Source organism: Oryza brachyantha, chromosome 9, assembly GCF_000231095.2.
Source record: "Oryza brachyantha chromosome 9, ObraRS2, whole genome shotgun sequence".
Lineage (NCBI taxonomy): Eukaryota > Viridiplantae > Streptophyta > Magnoliopsida > Poales > Poaceae > Oryza > Oryza brachyantha.
The window spans coordinates 10367884-10393081 of record NC_023171.2 but is presented as its reverse complement, the minus strand read 5'-3'; the positions used below and the strand labels follow the sequence as shown (position 1 = coordinate 10393081).

Below are 25198 nucleotides of genomic sequence, written 5' to 3'. Positions count from 1 at the left end.
CCTCGCGGCGAGACACGGCAAGGAGGAGCAGGCGGCCATGGGCACCATGGTTGGCCACGTCGCGCCGGGCGCCGGCTTCCTCGTCATCGGCCTGTGGCAGCTGTTCAACCACATCCGGCTGTTCGCGCTGCGGCCGAGCTCGTACTCAGCGCCGGTGTGGTTCCCGGTGCGCGGGGCGCGCCACCTCGAGCTCGTACTGGTGATCGTCGGCACGGTGATCTCCATCCTCATGGAGCTCGTCATCGGGCCGGCCAAGCACCAGCCGTTCGACGAGGACGGGACCATCCCCTCCGACCACCTCCACAACTTCGAGCACGCGTCCATCTCTCTCGCGCTGCTCGTCTACGCCGCGGTGACCATCCACATGGACAGGGTCGGGGCGCCCATGCGCGACGCCGTCTCGCAGCTGGTCGCCGCCGCGGCGTTCGCGCAGCAGCTGCTCATCTTCCACCTCCACTCCGCCGACCACATGGGCGTCGAGGGGCAGTTCCACTGGCTGCTGCAGACGGTCATCGCCGTCACGCTCGCCACCACCGTGCTCGGGATCCCCTGCCCGCGGAGCTTCGCCGTCAGCCTGGTCCGGTCGGCGAGCCTCGTGTTCCAGGGCGTCTGGTTCATCGTCATGGGCGTCATGCTCTGGACCCCGGCGCTCATCCCCAAGGGGTGCTTCCTCAACTTCGAGGAAGGCCACGACGTCGTCCGGTGCCGCACCGACGAGGCGCTCCACCGCGCCAAGTCGCTCGTCAACCTGCAGTTCAGCTGGTACCTCACCGCCACCGTGGTGTTCGTCGTCGTGTTCTACCTCCAGCTGAGGAAGGCCTACCCCGAGGAGCCGCGGTACGTGCCGCTTGTCAAGGGCGGCGGCGCCGGCGGCGACGGCGACAGCGACGGCGGCAGGTTCAGCATCGGAGACGACGAGGAGGACGACCTCGAGGCCGCGAAAGGTGGCTTCGGACACGTGGTCGGTGGCGGGAAGGCCATTGAAATCGAGCGGTAACGCAATTCCGTGTCAAATTAAACAAAGGTTAGGACGGCTGTGTGATTAAAATGGAATACGGGGGCCTATTTGTAAATAATAGTCCTTTTTTACTACAATCTCTTAGCACCCTAGGGAATTATTGATTTGTGAATTACTATACAAGATTTGTGTTTGTCTGCCAAGCTGATCAACCCATATAAATTTGGGTTAATTTCATGCTCGGATCACTTAAATTTGTTTTTAGTCAAGAGTGTCTGATCACCAGGGTTAAATTGATCCATGGATGTCATTTGGTTGGTTTATGTCAGTACTCGTAGCCATATGAGTGGAGGTTTTGTGCACAACTGAAAATCTTTTGGTCCTCTGAATCTTCTCTGTTCCGTGCAAAGACAATGGAACAATAACGTCAGTGTCTTTGCTGCACCAACTCAGCTGCTAATCACTAATCAGAGAACGTGCTAATTAATTCCGTAGAGACGTGCTAATTAATCAAGCCGATCAATATCGCATTTCAGGTCTCTTTCTGAATGGGACCGCGACTGCTGCCGGAGTCAATTCAGATAGCTTGACCATCTTGCCTTCTTCCAAACAATTTTTTTTTAAAAAAAAAGAAGAAAAAAAAACAGATTGGTTGGAAATACTGGTCAGGTGATTACGGGAGATTGCCTGCTAAGCGTAACCAAACCAGCATCAGGATTGGCATGTACCAAACAGGACGTATCATATTTATCTGCTCGTGTCAGCCATATCTTGGGGCAGAGATCTCAGACAATTCTCTGATAATTTGCAGAGGAGAAGAATGTTCTCTCGTTTGAAGTTGACGGTAAAAATATGTAAGGACAGGACGTCAGCAAAAGGCTAGCAGAGCTGTTGTGTTCAGAGAATTTTCAGCATGGCTTGTTTTCAACTCCACTGATGGATGGTGACTTCATGAGTCATGACTAGCCTTGTTATGGGGGAAATCAAATCTTTTTAGACTCCCAAAATCATTTTTAAAAACATCACATCGAAGCTTTAGACATCTAAATAAAGCATTAAATATTGATGAAAATTAAAATTAATTGCACCAAGTTATGGGTGAAATCGTGAGATGAATCTTTTGAGCTTAATTAGTGTATGATTAGCCATAAGTGCTACAGTAACCAAATATACTAATGATGGATTAATTAGACTCAAAAGATTTGTCTCGTGGTTTCGAGGCGAATCTGAAATTTACTTTACAATTAAACTACATTTAATACTTTAAACGTGTGACCGTACGCGCTGACGTAACCACTCTCCCAAAAAATTTTGGCAACTAAACAGGCCTGAATTTTCAAGAAATTCTGAGAGACTTGTGAAGCCCCATTTCAGGCATTATACGCTTTCTTAGGACGGAAGTACAACAAAACATTACAAGCACTGGTTTTCGTTGAGCCGGTGGAAGGACGCCGCCCAAATTTATTACGATTTGATGGTGAACATTACAGTAACCAACAACAAGCGACATCTTTTATAAGTTAAAATTTTTAGCTTTAAATTTAAAGTTGATTTTGGATTTTTTACCGAAGTTTATTTTTTAGCTTTAATTTATAGATCGCTAAAAATACGTATATAAAATTTTTATTCATAAATTATTTTTGGTTCGTAAACAATCACCTCCAAGGTTGCTCAACGGAGAATGTGAACAACTACACCCTTTTTATCAAACACTGCGATATGTCCTGAATTCCAATGAACTTCGTTTGCCATTTATGTCAATAAATTTAGTGGTGAAATACGTACTGTATTACTTCCTCTATCCAAAATATAAGTTGATAGTATCTTCTTTCAATCTTAATATATTGAGAAATTCTATGTTTTACTATTTAACAAACAACCAGTTCTACAAATTATTATAGATAAAACTCGAGTTTTACGAAATGTCATCCTATGAATGTTTTGTCCCTTTTTTATCACTGCCATTAGGTTCTATTTTAAACCTCCATTAAGTATTCTAAAAAGATCATTTTACCTATAAGAATGGATCAAGAACTTGTAAGATCATAAGCATGATTAATATTTTCTGATGAACAATTGGCTTGCGATTTGGTTTATAAATTGAATTTGGTTTGGAAACAATTAAGGTGTTGGTGCGAGTGTGTGTAACTAATGTGAGTCAGGTTGCGATATCTATGCTCGGAAACGGTTGGTTTGTCTCTAGTTGTGCAGGTGACTTGAGGTCAATATCGATCAATGGCGGTGGGATCGTGACTAGGCTCAGGGAGGAGCTGAGGTCCGAACGATCGAGGATGCCAGATGACGATATTGAATACGAGTTGGCACATGGTGGAGCAACACCGTGTGGGATGGAATCGTAACGGGCTTCACATGTTGTGTGTGTAAGCGCCGGAAAAATCGGGAAGTAAATCGGATCAAAACTGGATGAGAAATGGAAAGGAATTTGCTACAGGTTCGGACACTGTAGAAGCGTCGTTACTATAGCGCGCGGCACTGTAGCAACCGGACCCGGATTACTGTAGCGCGGCGGTACTGTAGCAGTCGGACTACTGTAGCACGCCTGATTTTGGCATGTTGGATTTAATTAGGAAAACTAAGAGATGAGCCATATTAGTATAAAGAGTCCTACTCCTATTTGGTGATAGACTTTTCGATATAAATAGAGACCGAGGGGTATGCCCCCGGTGTGCTTTTTGTGAGACTTAGTTGTTGATTCTAGATCGATGATTTTGATAGGAGTGCTGTTGGTGCACTTTGTAAATACCAGTTGATGCAATAAAGTCAAGATCATTCAATCTACGTTTTCGGCTTTCATCTATTGGTGATTTTTTGGATTCCGACGATCCGATCGACGTCATAGGAGTGGCGCGATTCGATGATCTGCTCGGCGGCACATGAGCGGCGCGATCAAGATAGCGGCGACACAGGAGCGACGCGATCAAGGTAGCAAGCCTGCGTCAATTTCTTCGACAGAGGTAATCCTTTATTCCGCGAAAGATTTTTGGGTTTTGTTTTTCCTACCATTCACCCCCCTCTGGTAGGTTTGTTTGATCTTGTTCGATCCTACAGAACTCTTAGCAATTATATTCTTTCACACTGATAATAAAATGTCAATATCATCATACTCCATTTACACTCATTATCCGCTAAATCGGCACAAGCAAAATTATCTGCAGAATTTGTAGAATAAAATTAAGTTCATTAATGCATTCCAAAAATTGGCCCTTGTCACGTTGTGGTCTCCTGATTTCTTCTGCTGCCTAACTGTACTTCATACGTACAAAATTCAATTGTGATCTACAAACTTCATGTACGTGAAATGGCAAGTACAGTCCACCGACAAATCAACTGACACTAGTCAATTGAAACGTGCAAGTCTCAGCAATTAAGATCAAAGGATATAACGTTGCGATAGTTCATGCCACTCGTTAGGCAGGTCGTCGATGTGTCCTAGTTCTGAAAGGCACGAGGTACCACTATTTGAGTTTTTTTATTATTTTTGAAAAAGTCCTCAAGGTACACACTTTCTAGTGTAAAAAGTGTGATACCTTGATACTTTGTACTTTGAGATACCAAAAATTTATATTAAAATTATTGGTATCTTGAGATACTTTTTAAGAATGGTAAAAAATCCCCATTATTTTCTATATAAAATTTAATACCTCTTAATATCTTAGATACTAGAAGGTATCAAATTTTATATAGAAAATAGTGATACCTCATGATATCTAACGATGGAAAAAAATGCTCAATTCTGATACAGGAGCTCAATCATGGATTCATGGCGGTGTTGTTGCGGCTGTCTATGAATTATACTAATCCTTCCGTAAAAAAAGACTTTATTTTTTGGTTTATGTGTCCAGTATTTGGTCATGTGTCTTTTTGAAAATATTATATTTTTTAAATAGTCACGTATAAAATATTATTTATATTTTATCATCTAGTAATAATAATAGTAATTATAAAAATATTTTAAATAAGATAAAGAGTCAAACATTATATCTAAATATTAAAAAAATAAATTTATTTTGTAATGGAGAGAGTACTCTTGAGTGAAGTACTATGCAGTATGGTGCAGCATATATAAAATAAATTATAATCTTACATACATATCTGATAAAATAGTTAATTTCATCATTTACCCTATCAAAAATTAAATAATATTGCATCTTTTATTTTTAGCTTAAAAAAGAATCCAACATAATTACCATTTTATGGGTGACTGTGCCTGGCGCCAGGATCGCAGAGTCTAATCTAATCTGAATACGTCAAAGGCTTGAATTAAGTTGAGGAAAGATGGATCGATTAAGGAGGCCCGCTTGACTGGCAGAAGACTAAGGGGGGGAAACAATTTGGGCGGGGACAGGGCCCATCAATGTTCAGGTACGAGTAAAACAGTTCTAAACCAAACATGACTCCGTATATTGACTCCATTCTTCACTTAAAAAAACATATTATATAGATTGGGTTTCACACATCTAAGAAAAATTATGGGGCAATTGTACTTTTATTCAATTTTTCAGTTGCAATTGTACCTTTTATTATTGTGTCTTTTGTAAATTTGCTACTGTTTTTTTTCTAAATTGCAAGAATGTCACTAGAATAAGAATGACAGTTCCAGTGATATTTTTATAATTTTATTGTGATAGTTTTGCAACAATAACAAATTTACAATTTCGCCTTTATGATTTTGACATAGCCTTTTGAACTGAAGCTCAGTTCTAACCCTGTTTTACGAAGTCCTCTTACGGTGGTAATTGCAACTGAAAATAGGCAAAACCACAATGTCCTCATAAATTATTTACTGAAAAGGCATATGAAGATAAATAGAAGGATATTTGTGTTTCTTTCCCTCTACTAATGTTTGGTTTTTATTTTTGGGGTTAAGATCGATTTACCCTCGTAACCATCACAAAAACATGAATTAAATTGGACTTAAACTTTTTAAATAAACCGATAGCATCCTACTCTTCACTGTGTGCAATATAATTTTTAGATTATTTACGTACTTGTTTGCATATACTTTAGTTGGTGAGGAGCACCCATGTTAGGCCAAACTAGCATTGATTAACTGCCGTCTATAGCAGACCAGCAAATTAGAAGGTTTGAAGTGGAGTAACGGGCAGTGAACATGCTCTTAAGTTACAGCGAATATAAACGAGTTGGCAAGTAGGTGGTATGGGAACAAGCGGCGGGCATTTGTAGCCATGTCTTTTCACTTTTGTTTTTGTTTATAAACTAAAATTTTAATTTTTAACCTTAAATTTATAGTAGATTTTAGGTTGTTTATCATAGTTTATTTTTTAGAAACTTTTAGATAATTAAGAACATATATATATATATATATATATATAAGTTTCATTCATAAATTATTTTTTATTTACAAATATGTCATTTGGTTTATTTTCTTTAAAAGCCAAACAATCACTCTCTTGCTGCTCCCTTGCTAGGCTTATTTAGAGCAAGCGGGAAATCAAATATCCCCCGACAAATCACGAATATATCTATCCTCCTCCCTATAACTCTATTTTGTAATTCGTCCATAAATCCCTTATAAGTCAATTTCTCATCTAAATTTCACCCACATCTTGCTTTTCATTGATTGCTCTTTTTTCAACTTATTGCTTCGAATTCTCACGCCATGTTGGTCTCTAACGTGTTCTCTCTTGTTGTCTTGTCTAACAGAGTTATAATAAATTGAAAGATCTCAAAATAAGGAAACAGTTTACATTCCAATAATCAATTTACAAGTAGGTGTATTATCGCATCCACTTATAAGTTCATATGTCAATAATCAATTTACTCTATTAATTAATATGTTCTCAACAGAACGAATATGTTGAGTACACACACAAACAAATTCAGCACGCATGCAACGCTAGCTGGAAACTAAAAATATGCAGCGCAGCAGGAAGGCAATGCAAGCAAGCATGATCCTGCCTAGCTCATAACGAATCGATGAACAGCGCGACAGTAGCTATCAGTAGCAAGCACGCTAGTATCAGCATGCATGGAACAGTCTCTACTCTCCCTAGCCCAAGGACACTACACAGTATGGTACACCGCACACACCGAACAATGTCGCGGCAGGATGCAAAAAATGATCACCTCGTCTTTTTATTTCTGCTTATGTTTATATATTAAAATTTAAACTTTTAACCTTATTAATTTAGAATTAAATTTAGAGTTTCGGCTATAGTTTTTTAGACTTTATTTTTATTGTTAATAACACGTATATAAAAAAAGTAAGTTTTATTCCGAAACAGACAATGACCCTCATGATGATGATCAACCTACCCCCTGGATCTTGATGTGATGTGAACACTAAGCAATTATCAGTTGGCGAAGCAAATGGAGAGGTGCTGCCAAGTGACATAGGGAACTAACTAGATTTGATGAGAAAACAGTAAGCTACAATAGCAAATCTCACAGAATATATTGTGCACTGTCGTACAAGCAACTCCTCCTGCATGTTTATCACTTACTCAACGTGCCCTGATCAGCTCCCGCCATCAACGCAACCAACGTCCTCTCTCGCTGCGCACCGCCACCTTTTAAACTACCTTGCGATCGATCATGTCGCGAGCACCGCAAGAAAGGTAGGATCCACGTACCAAGCGATCGATCAGCCGGAGCCGGCCATGGGCGGCACGCCGCGGAGCAGCATCGGCCACATCCTGCCCGGCGCCGGCTTCGTCGCCGTCGGGCTGTGGCACCTGTTCAACCACATGAAGCTCTTCGCCCTGCGCCCGGACGCCTACGTCGCGCCGGTGTGGTTCCCCGTGCCCCGCGCGCGCTACCTGGAGCTCGCCCTCATCATCGCCGGCAGCGCCGCGGAGTTCGCCATGGAGATGTTCGTCGACCACTCGACGCTCCTGCCGTTCGCCGCCGACGGGTCCATCCCCTCCGACCGCCTCCACAACCACGAGCACGCCATCATCTGCCTGGCGCTCGTCGTCTACGCGGGCGCCGCCGTCCACCTCGACCGCGTCCGCGCCCCGGCCCGCGCCGCGCTCTGCCTCCTCCTCGTGGCGGCCGTCTTCGCGCAGGAGCTGCTCGTCTTCCACTTCCACTCCACCAACCACGCCGGCGTCGAGGGGCAGTTCCACTGGCTCCTGCAGCTCGTCGTCGCCGCCTGCCTCGCCACGGCGCTCCTGGGCATCGGCTTCCCCCGGAGCTTCGCCGTCAGCCTGGCCAGGTCGGCCTGCATCACGTTCCACGGGCTGTGGCTCATCGTCATCGGCGCCATGGTGTGGGTGCCGAGCCTCGTGCCCAAGGGATGCTCGCCGGTGCGCGAGGACGGCCGCGACACCGTGCGGTGCCACAGCAAGGAGAGCCTGCACCGCGCCCTGGCGCTCGCCAACCTGCAGTTCGGGTGGTACCTCTCCTTCATGACGGTGTTCGTCGTCGCGCTCTACCTCTACGTGTGCAACAGGTACCCCGCCGCCGGGGAGGCGGCGGCGGCGGCGTACGCGCCGCTGCAGACAGCCGGCGACGAACACGACGAAGACATGGACGCGCGCAAGGGCGGGGTTCTGGAGATAGAGGTTTGAAACCTTCGTCATGAATGGGCAAAGGGTAGCACAGGGTTTTTCTACAAAACAATTTTATCACTCTTAAAAAAGTAGTATTGTTTTTTATATAAAATTGGTGTCTCATGGTATCTTAGATACTATAAGTTACTAAATTTTACATAAAAAATAATGACATCTCATGATACCTACTTAAAGATAAAAAAATATTCTTTTCTACATGTACAGGTTTTGTATGAATCAATCAAAGTTTGACGAATTTCATTTGAAGAGTCGTGAACAGATCCCATAAGAAATTCAGATGGTTGGAAACGTATACGTGAGTGTCTTGGTGTCGGGCTGAGACGATGATGAATTGTTTGTATGGGATTTGATATATATTCATCATTATGACGTGCCCTTAGAAACGTGGAGGTGGCCTTGCTCCCAAGCCAAGTCCTATAATGAATGATCACCATAGTGGTTGGGAGGCCTATGATCGGACATTCCATATTGCGTTAACGTCTATATATGGGTTTATCTCTTACTCAAATTTTAGAGTAATTTTTACAAAAATACAAATGCTTTTAAAAAACAATTGCAAAACTACATTTTTTTTGACAAATGAAAACAATATATTGAAACCCGTCGAATCACAAAATTACATATTTAGTATCAAATTTATTATAAAACTACATATTTTATGTTGAATATCAGAAAACTACCGATTTAGTGGCAAAATTATCATAGTGATAGGGATTTAAACTCTAAACTACGTAGTTTTGTGATAATTTCAATACTAAATCTATGGTTTTGGGATATTTGGCTTTAAATATGTAGTTTTGGGATATGTAGCTGTTTAAGTTAGAAAAAAATAAATTTAGTACTAAATATGTAGTTTTGGGATACATGACTTTAAATATGTACTTTTGGGATAATTTGATCAAAGTGTATGTAGTTTTGTGAAATTTACTCAAAATTTTATAATTAGCCTCGTAATTAGTGGATGTTTTCTACTAAATTAATATAAATGCCTAGTTGTAAATAGTATACACCAAATGGTAAACCGAGGGATATAATATCCATAAGTCAATTTGAAAATCTCTGCTACTTCAAAAGAGTGGGTTGTCCTCCATCATACTTATCACCAATTCCAATTAAAGCTCTTTCCTTCTAGAAAATCGCCTAGTCTAAAAACCTATTTAAAAAATCCCTATTTCCACCACTTCGTTTGAAAAACTCTTCCATTTTATAAAAACCATTTAGCCCAAAAAAAACTATTATATAAATAACCAAGCATAGTATGAAAAAAAAACCCCTCTTCTTCCCTTCCCTCTCCTCTCATACTCCTGGTGCATTGTGTATCACCCTCCTCCTTTAGATCCATTATACTGTCGTCATCTCTTGATCACTTTGTCACAACCGGTGTTGCCCTCTCCCCATGCGTGTTGCCTACCTATCTCCATATTAGTGAGACCCATTATATTAGTCTTCAAGCAGGGCGAGGTGTGTCTACCGCATCATTTATCCCTATCTTTGATGGCTTGCGTAACTAAGATGCCTGTCTCCGTTTTCTATGTTAGCCGAACTTCTTTTATAATTCTTCTGTTGTCGTCGATACCTCACTGCCCATCCAACTCTGTCGCACACCACTGATTTCCATCGATACGACCATTATGTTATAGCCGCCCTCATCGCCCCCCTAAAACTCTATCCTTCCTTAGTTGTCTCTAAGACAAGAAACTCTAATCCATAGATTCTCTGCTAGAGTCCAACATCATTGACAGGGAGATTCGTCGTTGTCAAAGATTAGTTAGCCCGCCATCTCCATGCCTCTCCTCTCTTATTGCCTCCCTCGGTCTAAAGGTGAAAGATAAATAACATGTTATTGGATCAGGAAAACAGTTTTTATCACTTAGCTGAAAATTGAAGAAATTTCATGCAATTGATGAATAACAATTTAAGGTGTCAATAAACCAATAGGACAAGAATTGCGCTTTGAATGAATTTCCTAACACTGCTAACCTTATGAGAGTTTAATTAGGCTACAACCTTGGATTGGTTTCACTCTGGATAAATTTCCTAACATCTCTAAAACATGGAGTATATATAGACCACTTTTATCAAATGTCCACGACGGCAACCGTTACATAGTATCAATTCAAACCATCTTATATTGTAGTTGTTGTTGACACCAGCATAACCAGCTGATGCATTCGAAGCGTAGTTTCTCGAGATAAGTGTGAACATACTCACTCACTACATCCTATATATGGTCTTCTTCCCTGAAATAACTCTGTTTCACTTTGCCAACCAGGCATACACCAAAGGATTGAAAAGCAATGTGCCATCATTTTCTCTCACTATTTCATAGTAGTATGTGATCTGGCCAACCATCTATCGGCACTATCTTTTTTGCAATCGGCAGTAAACAAATTTTTCATGTACTCACCGAAAAAAGAAAAACTAGCTAGCGGGATTCTGTCTGACGACGGAAAAGGTTAAATAGGACGAATCTACTCGAGTTTCTCGTGGGCGTGGCAGCCTCTCCACCTTCACCTAAACAAGTTTGAACATACCTATCCACTTAAGCCATATTTGTACATAAAAAAATCCAATTACATTAGAGGATAACAATAACATATTATATCAATTAAATAATGTAAATCAGTATCATTCGGTATCCGTTACTACCATCTGCTTTGTGACCTGTCCAGCTCGCCCGGGGCGCCTGCACCCCCACGCGAGTACCCCAGTATCACACGATGCGAAGCCGCGAAACATCTCCGCGCAGCACCACTGGGCGGCCCGCCATTGCTCGTGTGCCGCGCTCTGCACGAATCTCGAGGACAGTCCCCTCGCCCCCAATCGGCGCGCGCCACGTCGGCCGCCGTTCCACACCCTTCGCTTCACCGCTTTGCTTCCCCCTTCCGCCGGCCCGGCCGCCTCCCCTCCCGCTTTTATCGCCACCACTCCTCGGTGCCTCCTGCCTTCCTCCCCCCAAAACCCTAGCCGCCGCCCCCGCCCCCGCCGCCGCAGCTGTTTGATCGAGCCTGTACTGGGGGCGCAGCGGGGCGTGCGTTACGTTTACCGGTGTGGTACGCCCGGCGGGGGTAACTGAGCGCTGCTGCTGCTGTGGTGTCTTAGGTGAGCGGGGCATGGAGGAGAGGCCATAGATCGGAGGGAGGCGCCTCCGCCGCCGGAGGAAGCGGCGGCGGAGAAGGTGGTGGATGGGTCCCAGGAGCTGCGGCTCCCGCCGGAGATCGACTGGGATCGGCTCGACAAGTGGAGGTTCTTCGTGCTCGGAGCTGGGCTCTTCTCCGCCGTCTCCACCGCGCTCTACCCGGCCGTCGTGCTCAAGACGCGGCTCCAGGTCGCGACGGCCCCGCCTCCGCCTCCGCCCGCGCACGCGGCGGCGTCGTCGGGGGCGGCGCTCCCGCACTCCGCCGCCGCGGCCGCCACCGCCATCCTGCGGCGGGAGGGGCCCCTCGCCTTCTACCGCGGCTTCGCCACCTCCCTCGCCGGGACCGTCCCGGCGCGCGCGCTCTACATGGGGGCGCTCGAGGCCACGCGCTCGGCCGTCGGCCCCGCCGCGCTCAGCCTCGGCGCGCCCGAGCCCGTCGCGTCCGCTTCCGCCGGCGCCGCGGCGGGCCTCGCCGCCGCCGTCGCGGCGCAGGTGGTGTGGACCCCCGTCGACGTCATCAGCCAGCGCCTCATGGTGCAGGGCAACCCGTGCCCCGCCTCCCGCTACCGTGGCGGCCTCGACGCCTTCCGCAAGATCGTAGCTTCCGACGGCCTACGCGGCCTGTACCGTGGCTTCGGCATGTCCATCCTAACCTACGCCCCCTCCAATGCCGTGTGGTGGGCAACTTACTCGCTGTCGCAGAAGACAATTTGGAGCGGAATCGGCTGCTACCTGTGCGAGTATGGTATTGGTGTCCAAGAAATTGATGCCGGAGAAGGGGATTCTTCCTTGCAGCCGGGTTACAAGACTGTCATGGTAGTGCAGGGAGTGAGCGCGGCGATGGCTGGAGGCGCGGCCGCACTTGTGACGATGCCTCTGGACACCATTAAGACCAGGATGCAGGTCATGGATGGGGAAGGCGAACCGATTACTGTGGGGAGGACGGTGAGGAGGTTGATCAAGGAGGGAGGGTGGGGCGCTTGTTACAGGGGGCTTGGTCCAAGGTGGGCATCCATGTCCCTGTCTGCCACCACCATGATCACCACGTACGAGTTCCTTAAGCGGCTCTCGGCGAAGGAGCATGAGAGCGGCCTCACCTGATGTTTGATGACAAGAATAGATGATGAAAATAGGTGACTTTGCTTTGTTTCTTTCGTTCCGTTGCAATGCTTGTTTGTTCTTTTAGGTGTTGCAAAGAGAATGGTGATCAAGTTGTTTGTAGATAGTCTTTGTTTGATCCTCTAGTTAAGCTAAACAAATCAGTGCAATCCACTCTGTTAAAGTGTTTTCAATGCTATCAATAGTTTTGACTTTTATGTTCTGAACCTTGAGACCAAAAAATTTCATGTATACTGAAATACCCTGTCATCTTAAAAATGACAGTTGCTCAATGCTGCCAATGTTTTACTTTACGAATCATGCTCGTTGTATTATACCAACAACCTTGCATGTTAGATTTGGAGATTGTGATAGCACTGATTTAGCCATAAGCAATGTTGCATGTTAAGCACTTAAGTTTGTTGAATACAAATATTGTATTGGCAAGTTTCTTAAGGGTGATAGATCGAATCCTTGTGATTCTGTATGTTCTACTTCCAAAACTGGAATCAATTATGGTAATGTGGCATGGCCTATGTTGCGTATTTCCTGCTTTGAAAACCAAACATGTCCTGTGGACACCTGTTATACCACTACAAGATGGACAAAAGTTCATTTGATCCTCTTTTCATCTCTGTTCTGATTCTGACTTTGATCATGAGTGAAAAGCCACACCGGGGGTTTTAATATGTTAATCGGCACCTAGACTAGTTAATGTACTGTATCTTGGGGAGATGCTTTACTGCGGGTGATCTCTATTCCACCCATGGCCATGAACAACAGGCACAAGGTAAGCATGGATTGGATTGGTAGAGGTGTTCTGATATGCGCTAGTGCATTATTGCTCCTGGAAACATGGAAGATCTGCTTCCTTTTTCCATGTTTCCCATTGAAGTTCATGCCTTTTGTGATTTGATAAGTATAGTAAAGTTAGTGTGGCTTAAAAGCCTTTTCTTCGAATTAACAAATACTCATTAGTTGATGTTGTTCCAACTAATTGCACTCTACCTATCTTAGTTTAATGTTGATTTGAAATTACAAGCAAATCTCTCATATTAATAATTGTAAACTTTTGCCCATGACAGTGAGACCTATGTTTATCCATTGTCTGTGCAATCATTCTCTTTACAATGGGTTGGCTGAAATCAGGTAGCCTTCTTTTCTATTACCCTATTTCTTTATCGTTGCCTTTGATTTGGATGAGTTGCACTCTTGTTTCCTCTACTTTTACTCAAGTCTAAACTCTAAATATCACAAGATACTCTTGAACTTTACGTTGGTACTTGGTACCACTGCCTGTTCATTTCTGACACATTTTTCGTATGAGACAGAAATGGACGTGATCAAACAGTGACTAAGCTTGTGTTGTTCATGTCTAGTTCTGCCATGACCTAGGTGTCTACCAGTTTTGAATGTTGCCACTTCTCCCAACTCTGTAAAGTGCAGAACACTAGCATTCCGGGCACCATATACTCATATGGTGCTGAAGTGCAGAACCATAATCCGCCTATCTGCTAAACCTGAAAATGTGTGGTTCTTGGCAAGTGAGAATGGATCAGTCTGATAGAGAATAATAGCGCCAATCCAACAGTGACACCACTACCTCAACCGTCCTTGCTGGGAGTGAGGATTACACTACCCAAAGTGATTCGCCAGGTGAGCTAGATTAGGACATGAAATGCCAGGACTTAATTAGTACTACTGCAACCACTAAGAGCCGTTCAATGGAATCCAATGTCCCCTCTGTGCACTGTCCGTGCAATTATGGTATAGGTATTTGGCTTACATATGTTTGATTCTGACAACTGATTAGCGTAAGGTAGAGTGTTAGTTTTGCTGAGCCTTTTCTTTTCACATCTTCCCTGGATCAAAAGCAGATGAGTCTAGGTTCTGAGCCTCTGCCCATACAATCACTGGGTATCACTGGGTTTCAGAACGCCGAAAAATTCAGGAAACAGTGTAGGGCTAATCCAGTGTCCATCAGTCACCAGGATTAGCAGAGGGAAGACGCTGATAATGTGGTCTCCGGCTCCAGATGTGCGTGACATGGACGTATTGCTATCTGCTGCTTTGCTTTTCTGAAACTTTTGTTCACTCACGTAGCCATCAACACATCACGAAGTGGTTGCGAGCCACTCGAGTGCCAACTTGCTTCTTTATCTGTTGGCCAGGCCACACTGAGCTTGAGTAATTGGTCAGTTTCTTAAAGAGAATAATTCGATCAAGGACGGTATAAATACCTGTACCATTGCCTTTGGTACCATCTAGAAACTTTGTGTTGGGTGTGCGTATATCTCGTTTCATATTTCACATAAGCTCGTGACATGGCACAAAACCAATTTTAATTATCTGCAGAAGAGAACAAATCAGGTACTGGTATATGAAACTTGGAAGAAACACCTTTGGTTCAGCAGAGTGCAGACTACAGGTTCAGGGAATATGGAATTTCTGATTATTTTTTTTCTAGGCTAAATACCTCCTGTTTCTCAACTCAAAGCTTCCTGTTCAAAGCAAAAGCCAAAACGATGAAAAAGAAAATGTGAATTCTGCCACAACAAGAGCCTAAGGTAGGTTAGTAGTAACAAAGTTTTAAAGCTCACAGTCACACATGCAGTGCACAATTAGTATCAACTGTGACGGCTGTTGCTGCTGCTGCTGCTGCCCACAGTGGGCGTACTGTTAGCGCCAAATGTACAACATGGATTCATTGCTCATTGAAGAACCACCTGTGCTTGACAAGCGTTTCATCTTAGAGATACTGCTCGTGTATCCTCGCTCGGTTCTCTTCCCACCATAGCCTGGCATGCATCTCGCTGAATCTCTCTCGGCTGCAAAGCAAAGGGGATGGTAAGTCTCTTGCCGTGATCACCTGCTAGCTAGTAATTCAGTTGCTTCCAAATTGTTTGATCATAGGGATTCAACCTGGGCGATTAGCATCAAGCTGTTGTTCTTACTTGCAGCCTAGTGCATGCTCAGAATTATCAGATGACTAACCTTTTTCTACTATGTGAATTCAGGGATCCGGAACACTACCAAGACATTATTTACTAATATAAAGGAGGATGGAAGAAAAACCTGAATCGAACACGCCGGAGTTCTCTGATACCGCCAGGCAGAGCCCGGATGGTAATATATACGCCAGGTTCGTCTTCCTCAACCCACTCCCTCTCCTGGTCGCTTGCATTGCTGATGGACACAGAGAGCTCACCAGATCTGTCGACCTCTTCAGGAGATGAACTTGTCCTCATTGATGCATCCATTGATGAGGTTTCTGTCTTGGCTCCACTTATACTTGAGAGCTTGGGTGTTGAAACCAGCCCCACTGAATCATAGCACTGGTGTCCATGTTGGTGGTGGCGGCCGCTATTACAGTAGTGGTTTGAATGATGCTCAAGAGAATCTGATGAAGATGAACCCACTGCACCACCACCTGACATTGGTCTATGTAAAGAACGAGGTAGCCGTTCCTTGCCCAGGGGTGGTGTCACTGGGCTGTCCTCCTTTGAGCTCTGTGGTGAAAAGGAAAGAAGTCATGGAACCATGTCAAAGCCATATTACTAACTGCGATTAACTGAAATGAGAACTTGGGGGAGTGCTAGTCTCGTCACCTCATCTTCAGATTTTGGAGTAGCAGGAAGAGGAACAGCTTGATGATTAAATCTCTGTACATTATAAAGCTCCATAACTTTGTCATAATTTTCAGCCCACCATCTTTGTGCTTGCCACTTGTTGAACATCTCACGGCTGTAATGAAACATTTTTAATCACCAAACAAAATTCACAAGGTAAGACTATAACTGCAAAAAGATTTTTTTTTGATAATTATAAGAAAGAATGCACAATCATATTCAAATATGGACTACCTTGTTTGTGTTTCGGTTTTTCACATTCTAAAATTAGTTATACATTCGCTCATTTAGATTAGTATCTTTGTGCAAGTCACTGTATTGTATGAAGTAAATAAAGGATGATCCATAGAGTGATGGCAATCTTTCTGTGCACATAACCAAACAATGAGTAATTAACAGATAAACAGGAGTTATCTGTCAACACGTAGCTAGCTGCAAGGAGTTAAAATTGTATGAAAATCAAGTCAAAGAAAATTATACACAATCAGCCTTTAACGTACATCAACGAGACAATGATTAGCTTAACCACTTGCAATAGTTTCCCCATGAAAGAACTTATGCAGAGATTAATTTACAAGGAACGAGCCTTCTATGTCCTTAAGTGAAGGAATGTGGTATTATAAACCAAGTAGGTCAATCAGAGAATGAAATCATTTCAATAGTTCACTACAAAACCGCTCACATTCCATGACCCACTCAACTCAGACTCATAGTTGCAACAGAAATCCACAATCAACTGCACAGCACACGTGGCTATGCCCAAGAGGTAGATCAGTAAGTCTAAAGCATACTAATAAACTGATTAAGCGTCTATGACAACATTAGCAGCCAAACCAATGTTACCAAACCCAACCATGGATCCACTCATTAACAAATTTTAAAATCCCCTACTTGCCTTAGATCTAGAACCAATAAACTAAATAACAAGAACACTGCACCCATCTTAAGATCCAGCTTGTGTTCCATCTATAAACTAGTATTCTATATCTAATACTAGTGGGGGCCAATCAACAAGTTGGCCATGAGGAACTCCCCCAAGAATATTATTTTAACAATATACCATGCTTAGAGACAAATCCTAAAACAATCGTTATAAACTCAATCTGAACACTACAAATTTATTATGGGCATATTTTCACATGCACATTTTCTTTTATAGTGTCCAGATTAAGTCTGCAAAGATAGTTTTAAAGATCTAATTATAAATGCAGAAACATAAGAGCTAAAGGTCCATGGATTAGGAAAACTGCTGCTAACCAGAGGTCCAGGTTGGATGGTTTCCCTGATAAGCCGGTGTGGAGGGACCCTATACATATTGATAAGACCCCAAGCCAACACCTACCATTCCTCAATAACAAACGGCCAAAGAAGAGAGAGCTGAAGAAGTTACACTTCTTTGTTCCATTGCTCTCTTTCCATTTAGCTTCTTTATTGACTACCTAGATGATATGTGGCTTGTGGGCCTTTCCTGTCTCTATCCCACACTAATATTACCTCTTCCTTGAGCAGAAGTAGGCCTCTACAGCAAACGAATGATATAGATAGACTAAAGTACAAATGTGCAAGCTGGACTTGGCCCACATAGTACTTGTAAATTCAAATATCATAGAACCCATTGTTCACTGAATCTTTTAGCCTTATACACTCTCTAGGGTGAACAACTGACATGATCCCCTAACTTTAATAATGCATGCTTAAAATTCTGAGCCTACTGACTGCACATAACATGCATGCCGACACATCTGGACTTCGACCTGGCTGCTGCACATGAGGGGTTAAAAATGAGGTTCATTATCATAGAGTTGACAATCAAGGTACATTTTTCTAAAGTAATCTCTATTAACCCTACACCATATTGTTCCAGTTATGAGCATAACCAGCCATAAAATTTAAAATAATGAGGGATTTGGTATTTAGCGAAAACGTAACAGCTATGAGGTTTGCATAGGAGGGGAAAGTGACGTTGATATACAGGGTAGCATATCCAATGGTATGATGTGCTTTTCATCCACCCTTAAGTAAAATTAGAATTCGGGCAAGGTGAGAACCAGGTGTACAATTATTTCTTTAAGAATTTTAGAACACACAACCCACAATCAAGAATTTCAAATTGACTTTCATCTATTGCCATCATCTAACTCACAATGAAAATTTCCTTTCAATTCAAACAGAAGTAAAACTAAAAGAAGACCAGTTAATGTATGAAGATTTAACAATCCTATTGCTAGTGAACGAAGGCAATGATCAATCAAAAAGATTACTGCCTCATTCGTAGCTACTTGGGGAATTTTAACTAGCTATCAGAAGTCAAAACTACTCGCTTTTCTCCATTTGCTGCTTGAGTAAAGAAGCAGGTTCAGGTTGTAAGGATTTTAGGTGGGAGCGTACTGTTACAAAAAGAAAATGTATAGGCAGGTTCAGGACAAGCTCCTAAGCATTACATTCTGCCCCATCACTCTGCAAAGTTACTATCCCAAGTCCCAATCCAATACATACTTTGGCATGTTTCAGGTGCAGGACAACTCAAAATTCAAACATTCATATGTTATGCTGAGGACAAGATGCAAAAGGAATTTTCTGCATTTCACTGATGAATGAACCGAGTTATGCACTGGAAATGCAAATTTTTAGCTCGAGTAGGCTCAAGAACGCACCTGAACCGGATGCGTTTGAGGTCGTTGCCACCCTGTGGCAGTGAGACGAAGGTGATAAGCACGCCGGGCTCCACCTGCGCCACCCACTCCTTCGCGTCTTCCTCCTTGCCGCCGCCGCCGGTTGACACCATCTCCTCGTCGTCGTCGTCGTCCTCCTCCTCCTCCTCGTCGCCGATGGGGAAGTCCGAGCGGGCGCTCATGGACGGCGTGGCGTCCCCGCTCGACAGGGCGCCGCCGCCGCCGCGCAACCGGGGCGTCGAGGCCGCCGAACTCGCGGCGCGGCGGTACGCGTAGTGGAACCGTTCGGAGCCGGCGTCGGAGTCGCCGAAGCCGCTGCCGCCGCGGTGGTGGTACGGGTGGTGCCGCCGCGAAGCCCCCGCCGACGAGCCGGCGCAGGGCTTGCAGTGCCGGTACGCGCCCGACGCCTTCAACGCCATATCCTTGATCTGGAACCCAAACAAAACCTCCCGTCAAAATCACTCCCAGTTTCGAAACCCACCCGATCTGTTGATTACGACCTCGAATCCAAGACTCCACATTCATACATGTTTCGACGGATTGATCAAAACGAAGCAGAATTGAACAAAGAAAAAGAATAATCTTCGTAACCAAAAAAAATATATCTTTTTTCCCCTTCGATTAATCAGGGGGAGGAGGAGAAAAAGGAAAGGTTCAAGAACTACTCCCCCCACTGACAGTCTCGAGAACCCACCTGCGCAGTGAGCGCCTTGATGGCCAGGCGCGTGCTGGGCGTCGCGGCGCCGCCCCCGCCGCCGCCGTCGACGGCGTCCTCGTCCTCCGGCGGCTCGTGCAGCGGGCCGCCGCCGGAGGCCGGCTTCGAGCACGCGATGCACGTCAGCATCCCTCCTCCCTCCGCCTCGACAGGTTCACGGCCTCGCCTCACCTCACCCCACCCCCACACCGCACGGAGAGGCGGCCAACAAAACAGGTGGAGGTGGAACCAATCGCCCGAGCGGCGCGTGAGCTTCAATCAATTACTAGAACGGTGGAGGCGGCCGGCCGGCTCTCGTCGCACGGCACGTAGCACAGCAGCAGGCGGCGGCGCGCACGGCGCACCTCCTCCTCTGATCTCGAGCTCGAGTTAAGGGCATTAATGGCGGGTTAGGATCTGGTGCTTAATGGCAGGGACGGGGAGGGAGGCCATGGCCACCAAGTGGGGGGTTATTTACGAGCGGCGCCAGCGGCTGCTCCGCTCAGCTGCACGCCACTGCTGCCGCCATTAAAATCTCAAGAGTGATCGATCGATCGATCAATGGATCGATGCAGGGTTGTCTGACACATCTCCGACGCGCGCCGGGTCCCACGTGCCGCGGCCGTGTGGGCGGTGTGAGGAGGAGCGCAGCAGCAGCAGCAGCGGTAGAAAACCTTTCTTCAGTGTTTTGCTGGCGCAGGCGTCTCGTTGCACGTTTGAATCCTCTGAACGTTAGTGAAAAAGGAGTGTGGGGGCAATTTCAGTAAAGCAAAGAAATGGTTCTCCCACGCCAATTCTACGGGGGAAAATACAGAAACCATTTGTCTGATCGGTGCTTCTTTTTTCCGTTCTTTTTTTATTGGATCTATGTACCTAGCACATGTGCCTGGCTGGATAAAAGCGCCACGTAAAAATGAAATAGTGACGGTCAACCAGTCTTATCTTTTTTTTCAGCTTATACTTATAAGCCTAAATTTAAGTTTTTAATCTTAAATTTAAAGATTATTTTAGGGTTTTTGACTGAATTTTATTTTTTAGTATTTATTTTTAGATTCAAAAATAACGTATATAAAAGTTTTATTTATATTTTTTTTAAGTTGTAAATACGTTGTTTGGCTTTTTCATGGCTAGAGAGGACATGGACAATGCAAAACATCAAATGCTACATAGGCTATGGCGAACTGTAAAAAAGAAAAAAAAAATCTAGCATAATATAAAGTGGCTTTAGGGTGATCCTAGTGTCGTATGTGACACTTTTATTGATCTTTATATGTTTCTCAATTTATTTTATATGTTTCTCAATTTATATAATAGTCAAATATTTTACACTGAAGAGCCTAAAATGACAAATAATATAGGGTCTATCTTCTTAGTGTAGCTGGCATGCTGACGCTATATGGGGAACTTGTTGCCTGTATTGTGGTATTTGAGCCTAGGTGGCAGGCAGATGAGGCCAAAATCTTAAAGATACACATTGCGAATGGCTTGAGAAGAGTAAGAACATCTACCATATGCATGCAAGGGTGACCTTAGATAATAAATTAATATGGGTGATTTTCTAACTTAAAGCTAACACAACCATAACCTTGAACTTGCTCAATTTTTTGAAATCATCGGTGGATATGTATGTTTGAATTTGCTCACATAGTCGTCTTGAATTGATGTCTAACTGAAGAGGGATATAAAATCAGAAAATAATTAACTTAATATTACGCAATTGTGTCATTAATGTATGAGTCATGCAGTTAAGTCGGAGACGCTATTTCTGCCTGTTTTTTTTCTTTTATAAAAAATGTTATAAAGCGGTATTCTGTTAGAACACAATAGTCTGATACATATATAACAGACCTAATATCTAAGTATAGATATATCCCGTTGTGAAACAGTATATTAGTCTTTTTCTTTTATCTCATATACTCGTATGATACTACTGCTCCTATCTCGCATCCCCGCGTTCCCGCCGCCCTCGTGGGCCATCGGTCCCGGCCCGGGCCGTCCGTGCACGCACCGTGTCGCCGCCGACTCCCCCCTCCCACCCCTTCCCGCTAGCACGACTACACCACAACCACGCGCCCGCCCTCCCGCCGTCGCACGCGCAACCCAATCCATCCGACGGCGCGGCAGCCAGCCGTCACGCCCATTCGAAGGTCTCGCGCACGCCCACGCACGTCCATTCCATCGGACCCCCCCACCATGGGGGCATCGGCCATCGCTACGCCCACGCTACCGGTCGGGGACCCCCCCGCACCCCCCCCCCCCCCCCCACCCCCGGCGGAAACCGACCGAATAACGCGCGCTGCGCCGTGCGTCACAAACCCAACCGCGCGCCGCCTCGGCCACGCGGTTTGACACACCGTACGTAATCCTGGCCCTCCTCTTCGCGGCTGTGACACCGGCCGTAATCCACCCTTCCGACGGGAGGACACACCGGGCGCCGCGCCGCGAATGATCGAGCCGAAGCCGAGCGAGCGAGCAGCCAGGTGGCTGGCTCTAGTGGGTGGTGACAAACTGATGCGCCCTACTGTCATCGCTAATGATAGCACCCCCCTGCTGCTACGTACAAAGCTTTATTATGAGTTTGTTAACGGGTTCTTTTCCGGGGGTGGGGTTAGGTCGCTGATTGAGTGGCTAAATGCTGCTCTAACAGCTATTATGTTATGGTGGTCATGCACTCATGCTCGTGTGCCTTTCTAGTCTTATATTGGAACTACTTTTAGCTCATCTTGTCTGCAGCTTGGCGTGCACCACACACTCGTTATATCTAAGGGTGCATGGCGTGTGTGTGAATTATGAGAATTTTGGGGAGGGTCGTTGGATTCTGGTTTTTTAGCGGAATGTACGGCTACGCTTGGATGGGCCATGCGCGGCACATCGGCACATGTCCAGGCAGCGTTCAGATTGTGGCGGATTCGGCCCATCATCGCGTGAGACCATAGCGGCAACGACATCTGTAGTTTCAGATTGTGGCCGGGGGTGTTTAGATTGAGAAAATTTTTAGGAGTGTGTCATGTCAAATGTAGGTTCGATGTCGGTCGGGATTTTCGGACACAAATAAAAAAAATGAATTTCACGGCTAGCCTGGAAACTGCGAGACGAATCTTTTAAGCCTAATTAATCCATCATTACCACATATTAGTTACTGTAGCACTTATGACTAATTATGAACTAATTTAGCTCAAAAGATTCGTCTCAAGATTTCTTCCGTAACTGTGTAATTAGTTTTTTAGTTTATCTATATTTAATGCTTTATTTAGATGTTTAAAAATTTGATATGATGTTTTTGGAAAAAAATTTTGGAAACTAAACAAAGCCTGAATTTCTTTCGTATCTGGATCAACCACTCTCTCCAAGTTATTAATTACAAGGTGAAAACCTGCTCCGTGCTACAACTAATCACCTGTTAAAACCTGAGGCTGTTGTCTAGGTTTCACTTGCACCTTGAGATAAGCACACAGATAGATGCCTATAGGGCTTTCGATGAGAGAGTAGTCCGTGTTAGATTTAAGTTTTCCTAAGTTGTTTTTTTATCATTCCTCTTCACTTGAATTTGTTCTCAATGTAAACTCTCTTCAGTTGATCTAAGAATAAATTTTGGAGCAAATTTATGTCAAGTGATTTCTTTGTGCTTTAAATCCTGTAATTTAATTTCATATTTACTTTATGCACATGTCTGCTAACTCCCCCAATAGCTCTGTGGTGTGAGTTTATTTTCTATTTTTCCTTCCTTTTCTTTTGGATCTTCTTGCAATGAGTCAAGATATCACCTTTTGATCGCCTACTGCAATTTTGCTAAGGTTGATCAAAATCCCATGAATAGCAAGAATACGAGGGTTTTATATGATTAATAGATTCATTGTCCTCTCCATAGCCGGAATCCGGACTTTCAGATACCAGTATTTCACATTTGATTTTCCAAAGGCGAGTATCTAGGCATTTGAATTTCAAACATGATATATACGGACGTTTTCAGCTGCTAGGAATGTGACGTAGGTTTAAATTGGTGCGAAGAAACATCAGGGAAAAACTAGATTAATCTTGATTCACTGCTTTCTAATGAAATAAAATCACATTATATATATATTATATAACTTGAATCTGATCCCAAACCCTAAACCTATGTGCTACTATTCACTGTTTGGTATTGGGTTGCATGTTGGCCTCAGCATATCGGCCCAATGCCCATGACACCTCCGCTCTTCTCTCGATTTCCATTTGTTTTTCTGAATATTTGATAAATTTACACAATCTCTAAATTACATAGTCTGTTTTCTGCAAAAAAGAATTAGTTGCTACTAATACGTTGAGAATGTTTTTCAGAATGTTTCATAAATTTTCACAATATCTTAATATTCTGTCATTACAAAAAGTCCAAAGTCATGACCTAGCTAGGGATGTGTCTGGATTATTTTAAAACTGAGAAGCACAGAAGTCGAAAGCATATCGTTTTGTTGTTTCTAAGTAATATATGACAGAGAGAAGTTACATTGAAAACGTGTAGCGGAGTTTCATCTAGATGAAACATATTTTATCCCTCTCATCATTAACTCCTTATCACATCATAAAAAATGTTGAGGCGACCATATATTTAACGAGAGCGAAATCCTGGTAGAATTGACATTATTGCTGTGGAATTAGATGAGAAAAACAATACTAAAGTTAAAAAGTAGCACAACACTTCGGTATATATTACTTGTAGTATAATACTACCAGTATAACTAATCTTGTTCATTGATTTAAAAGAGTATTTTCGTACTTTGATTAATATTTGATTTGTATTTATTATTTTTTATTACATTATGTACGATCAAAAAATGCCCAGCAAGACCCACTTACTATCATAGTAAAAAGACGATATTGACCTCACAGAATTCTACTGTAGTATAATTTAATTACAACCGTCCAACAAAATTAGATCAGCAGCCTGAATTAAATTACACTACAAATAATATGCACCGGAGTTGGCCTATAAAAAAGTAATATGTATCCACAAGTAAATGGAGTAACAGATGTATACCGTACACTAAATTGTTTCATATTTAAGTAGATAGCAACCTGATCTAACTGATAGCGAGCACGCTCAAATTAAATTTTGATTAAACAAGTTACTTACCCACACCATACATTCCTAGCGATAACAAAATGTGCAGGAAACAATTAGAAAGAAAACCGAGACAGCAAAATCTGCAAGCAACCGTGATAAAATGAAACGGGAGAAAACTTCGATTAGCTTAATCATGTAAGGGGCATGTTTGGAGAGCTCTTGTTTTTTTTTTTCAGAAGCTGCTTCTGTCATAAGTTGCCTCAAACGGTTCATAGCGTCTAAGAATCTATAATTACAAATTTTAAAAAAATAAACTAAAAATCCAGAAGCTAGAAAAACTAGGTTTATGAGTTTTTTCAGATTTTCAAAAGCTAGCTGCTAAATAGCTGTTTAATCTATAGCTGTTTCTTA

The 25198-nt window shown here is 43.7% G+C and overlaps 4 protein-coding genes and 1 long non-coding RNA gene across 6 annotated transcripts; 4 read left to right on the top strand and 1 right to left on the bottom strand.

The window, feature by feature from the left end:
• On the top strand, nucleotides 1-1088 carry LOC102704275 (transmembrane protein 45B-like). Its single transcript, XM_006660607.2, has one exon. It carries the CDS (start codon nucleotides 38-40, stop codon nucleotides 995-997), a length of 960 nt encoding a protein of 319 aa, XP_006660670.1. The 5' UTR covers nucleotides 1-37; the 3' UTR covers nucleotides 998-1088.
• Nucleotides 1089-7466: 6378 nt separating this feature from the next.
• On the top strand, nucleotides 7467-8632 carry LOC102700179. The gene has a single exon (XM_006661224.3). It carries the CDS (start codon nucleotides 7600-7602, stop codon nucleotides 8509-8511), a length of 912 nt encoding a protein of 303 aa, XP_006661287.2. The 5' UTR covers nucleotides 7467-7599; the 3' UTR covers nucleotides 8512-8632.
• Nucleotides 8633-11234: 2602 nt separating this feature from the next.
• Nucleotides 11235-13338, top strand: LOC102699897 (solute carrier family 25 member 44-like). Its single transcript, XM_006661223.3, has 2 exons — nucleotides 11235-11289; nucleotides 11622-13338. The coding sequence occupies exons 1-2, from the start codon at nucleotides 11235-11237 to the stop codon at nucleotides 12752-12754; spliced, it is 1188 nt and encodes a 395-aa protein (XP_006661286.3). The 3' UTR covers nucleotides 12755-13338.
• A 1771-nt stretch (nucleotides 13339-15109) lies between these two features.
• LOC102703996 (protein Brevis radix-like 1) lies at nucleotides 15110-20264 on the bottom strand. 2 transcript variants are annotated; one of them, XM_040527718.1, is made up of 5 exons: nucleotides 19747-20264; nucleotides 19035-19480; nucleotides 16360-16495; nucleotides 15827-16260; nucleotides 15110-15579 (listed from the first exon to the last, which is right to left on the bottom strand). In XM_040527718.1, exons 1-5 carry the CDS (start codon nucleotides 19894-19896, stop codon nucleotides 15501-15503), a joined length of 1245 nt encoding a protein of 414 aa, XP_040383652.1. In that variant the 5' UTR covers nucleotides 19897-20264; the 3' UTR covers nucleotides 15110-15500. The 2 variants fall into 2 exon arrangements, with proteins under 2 accessions (XP_040383652.1, XP_040383653.1); XM_040527719.1 differs by lacking the exon at nucleotides 19747-20264 and adding an exon at nucleotides 19553-19624.
• On the top strand, nucleotides 15522-16071 carry LOC121055348. Its single transcript, XR_005812485.1, has 3 exons — nucleotides 15522-15598; nucleotides 15769-15893; nucleotides 15981-16071. It is a non-coding gene; the product is annotated as an uncharacterized LOC121055348 (long non-coding RNA).
• Nucleotides 20265-25198: the final 4934 nt, after the last annotated feature.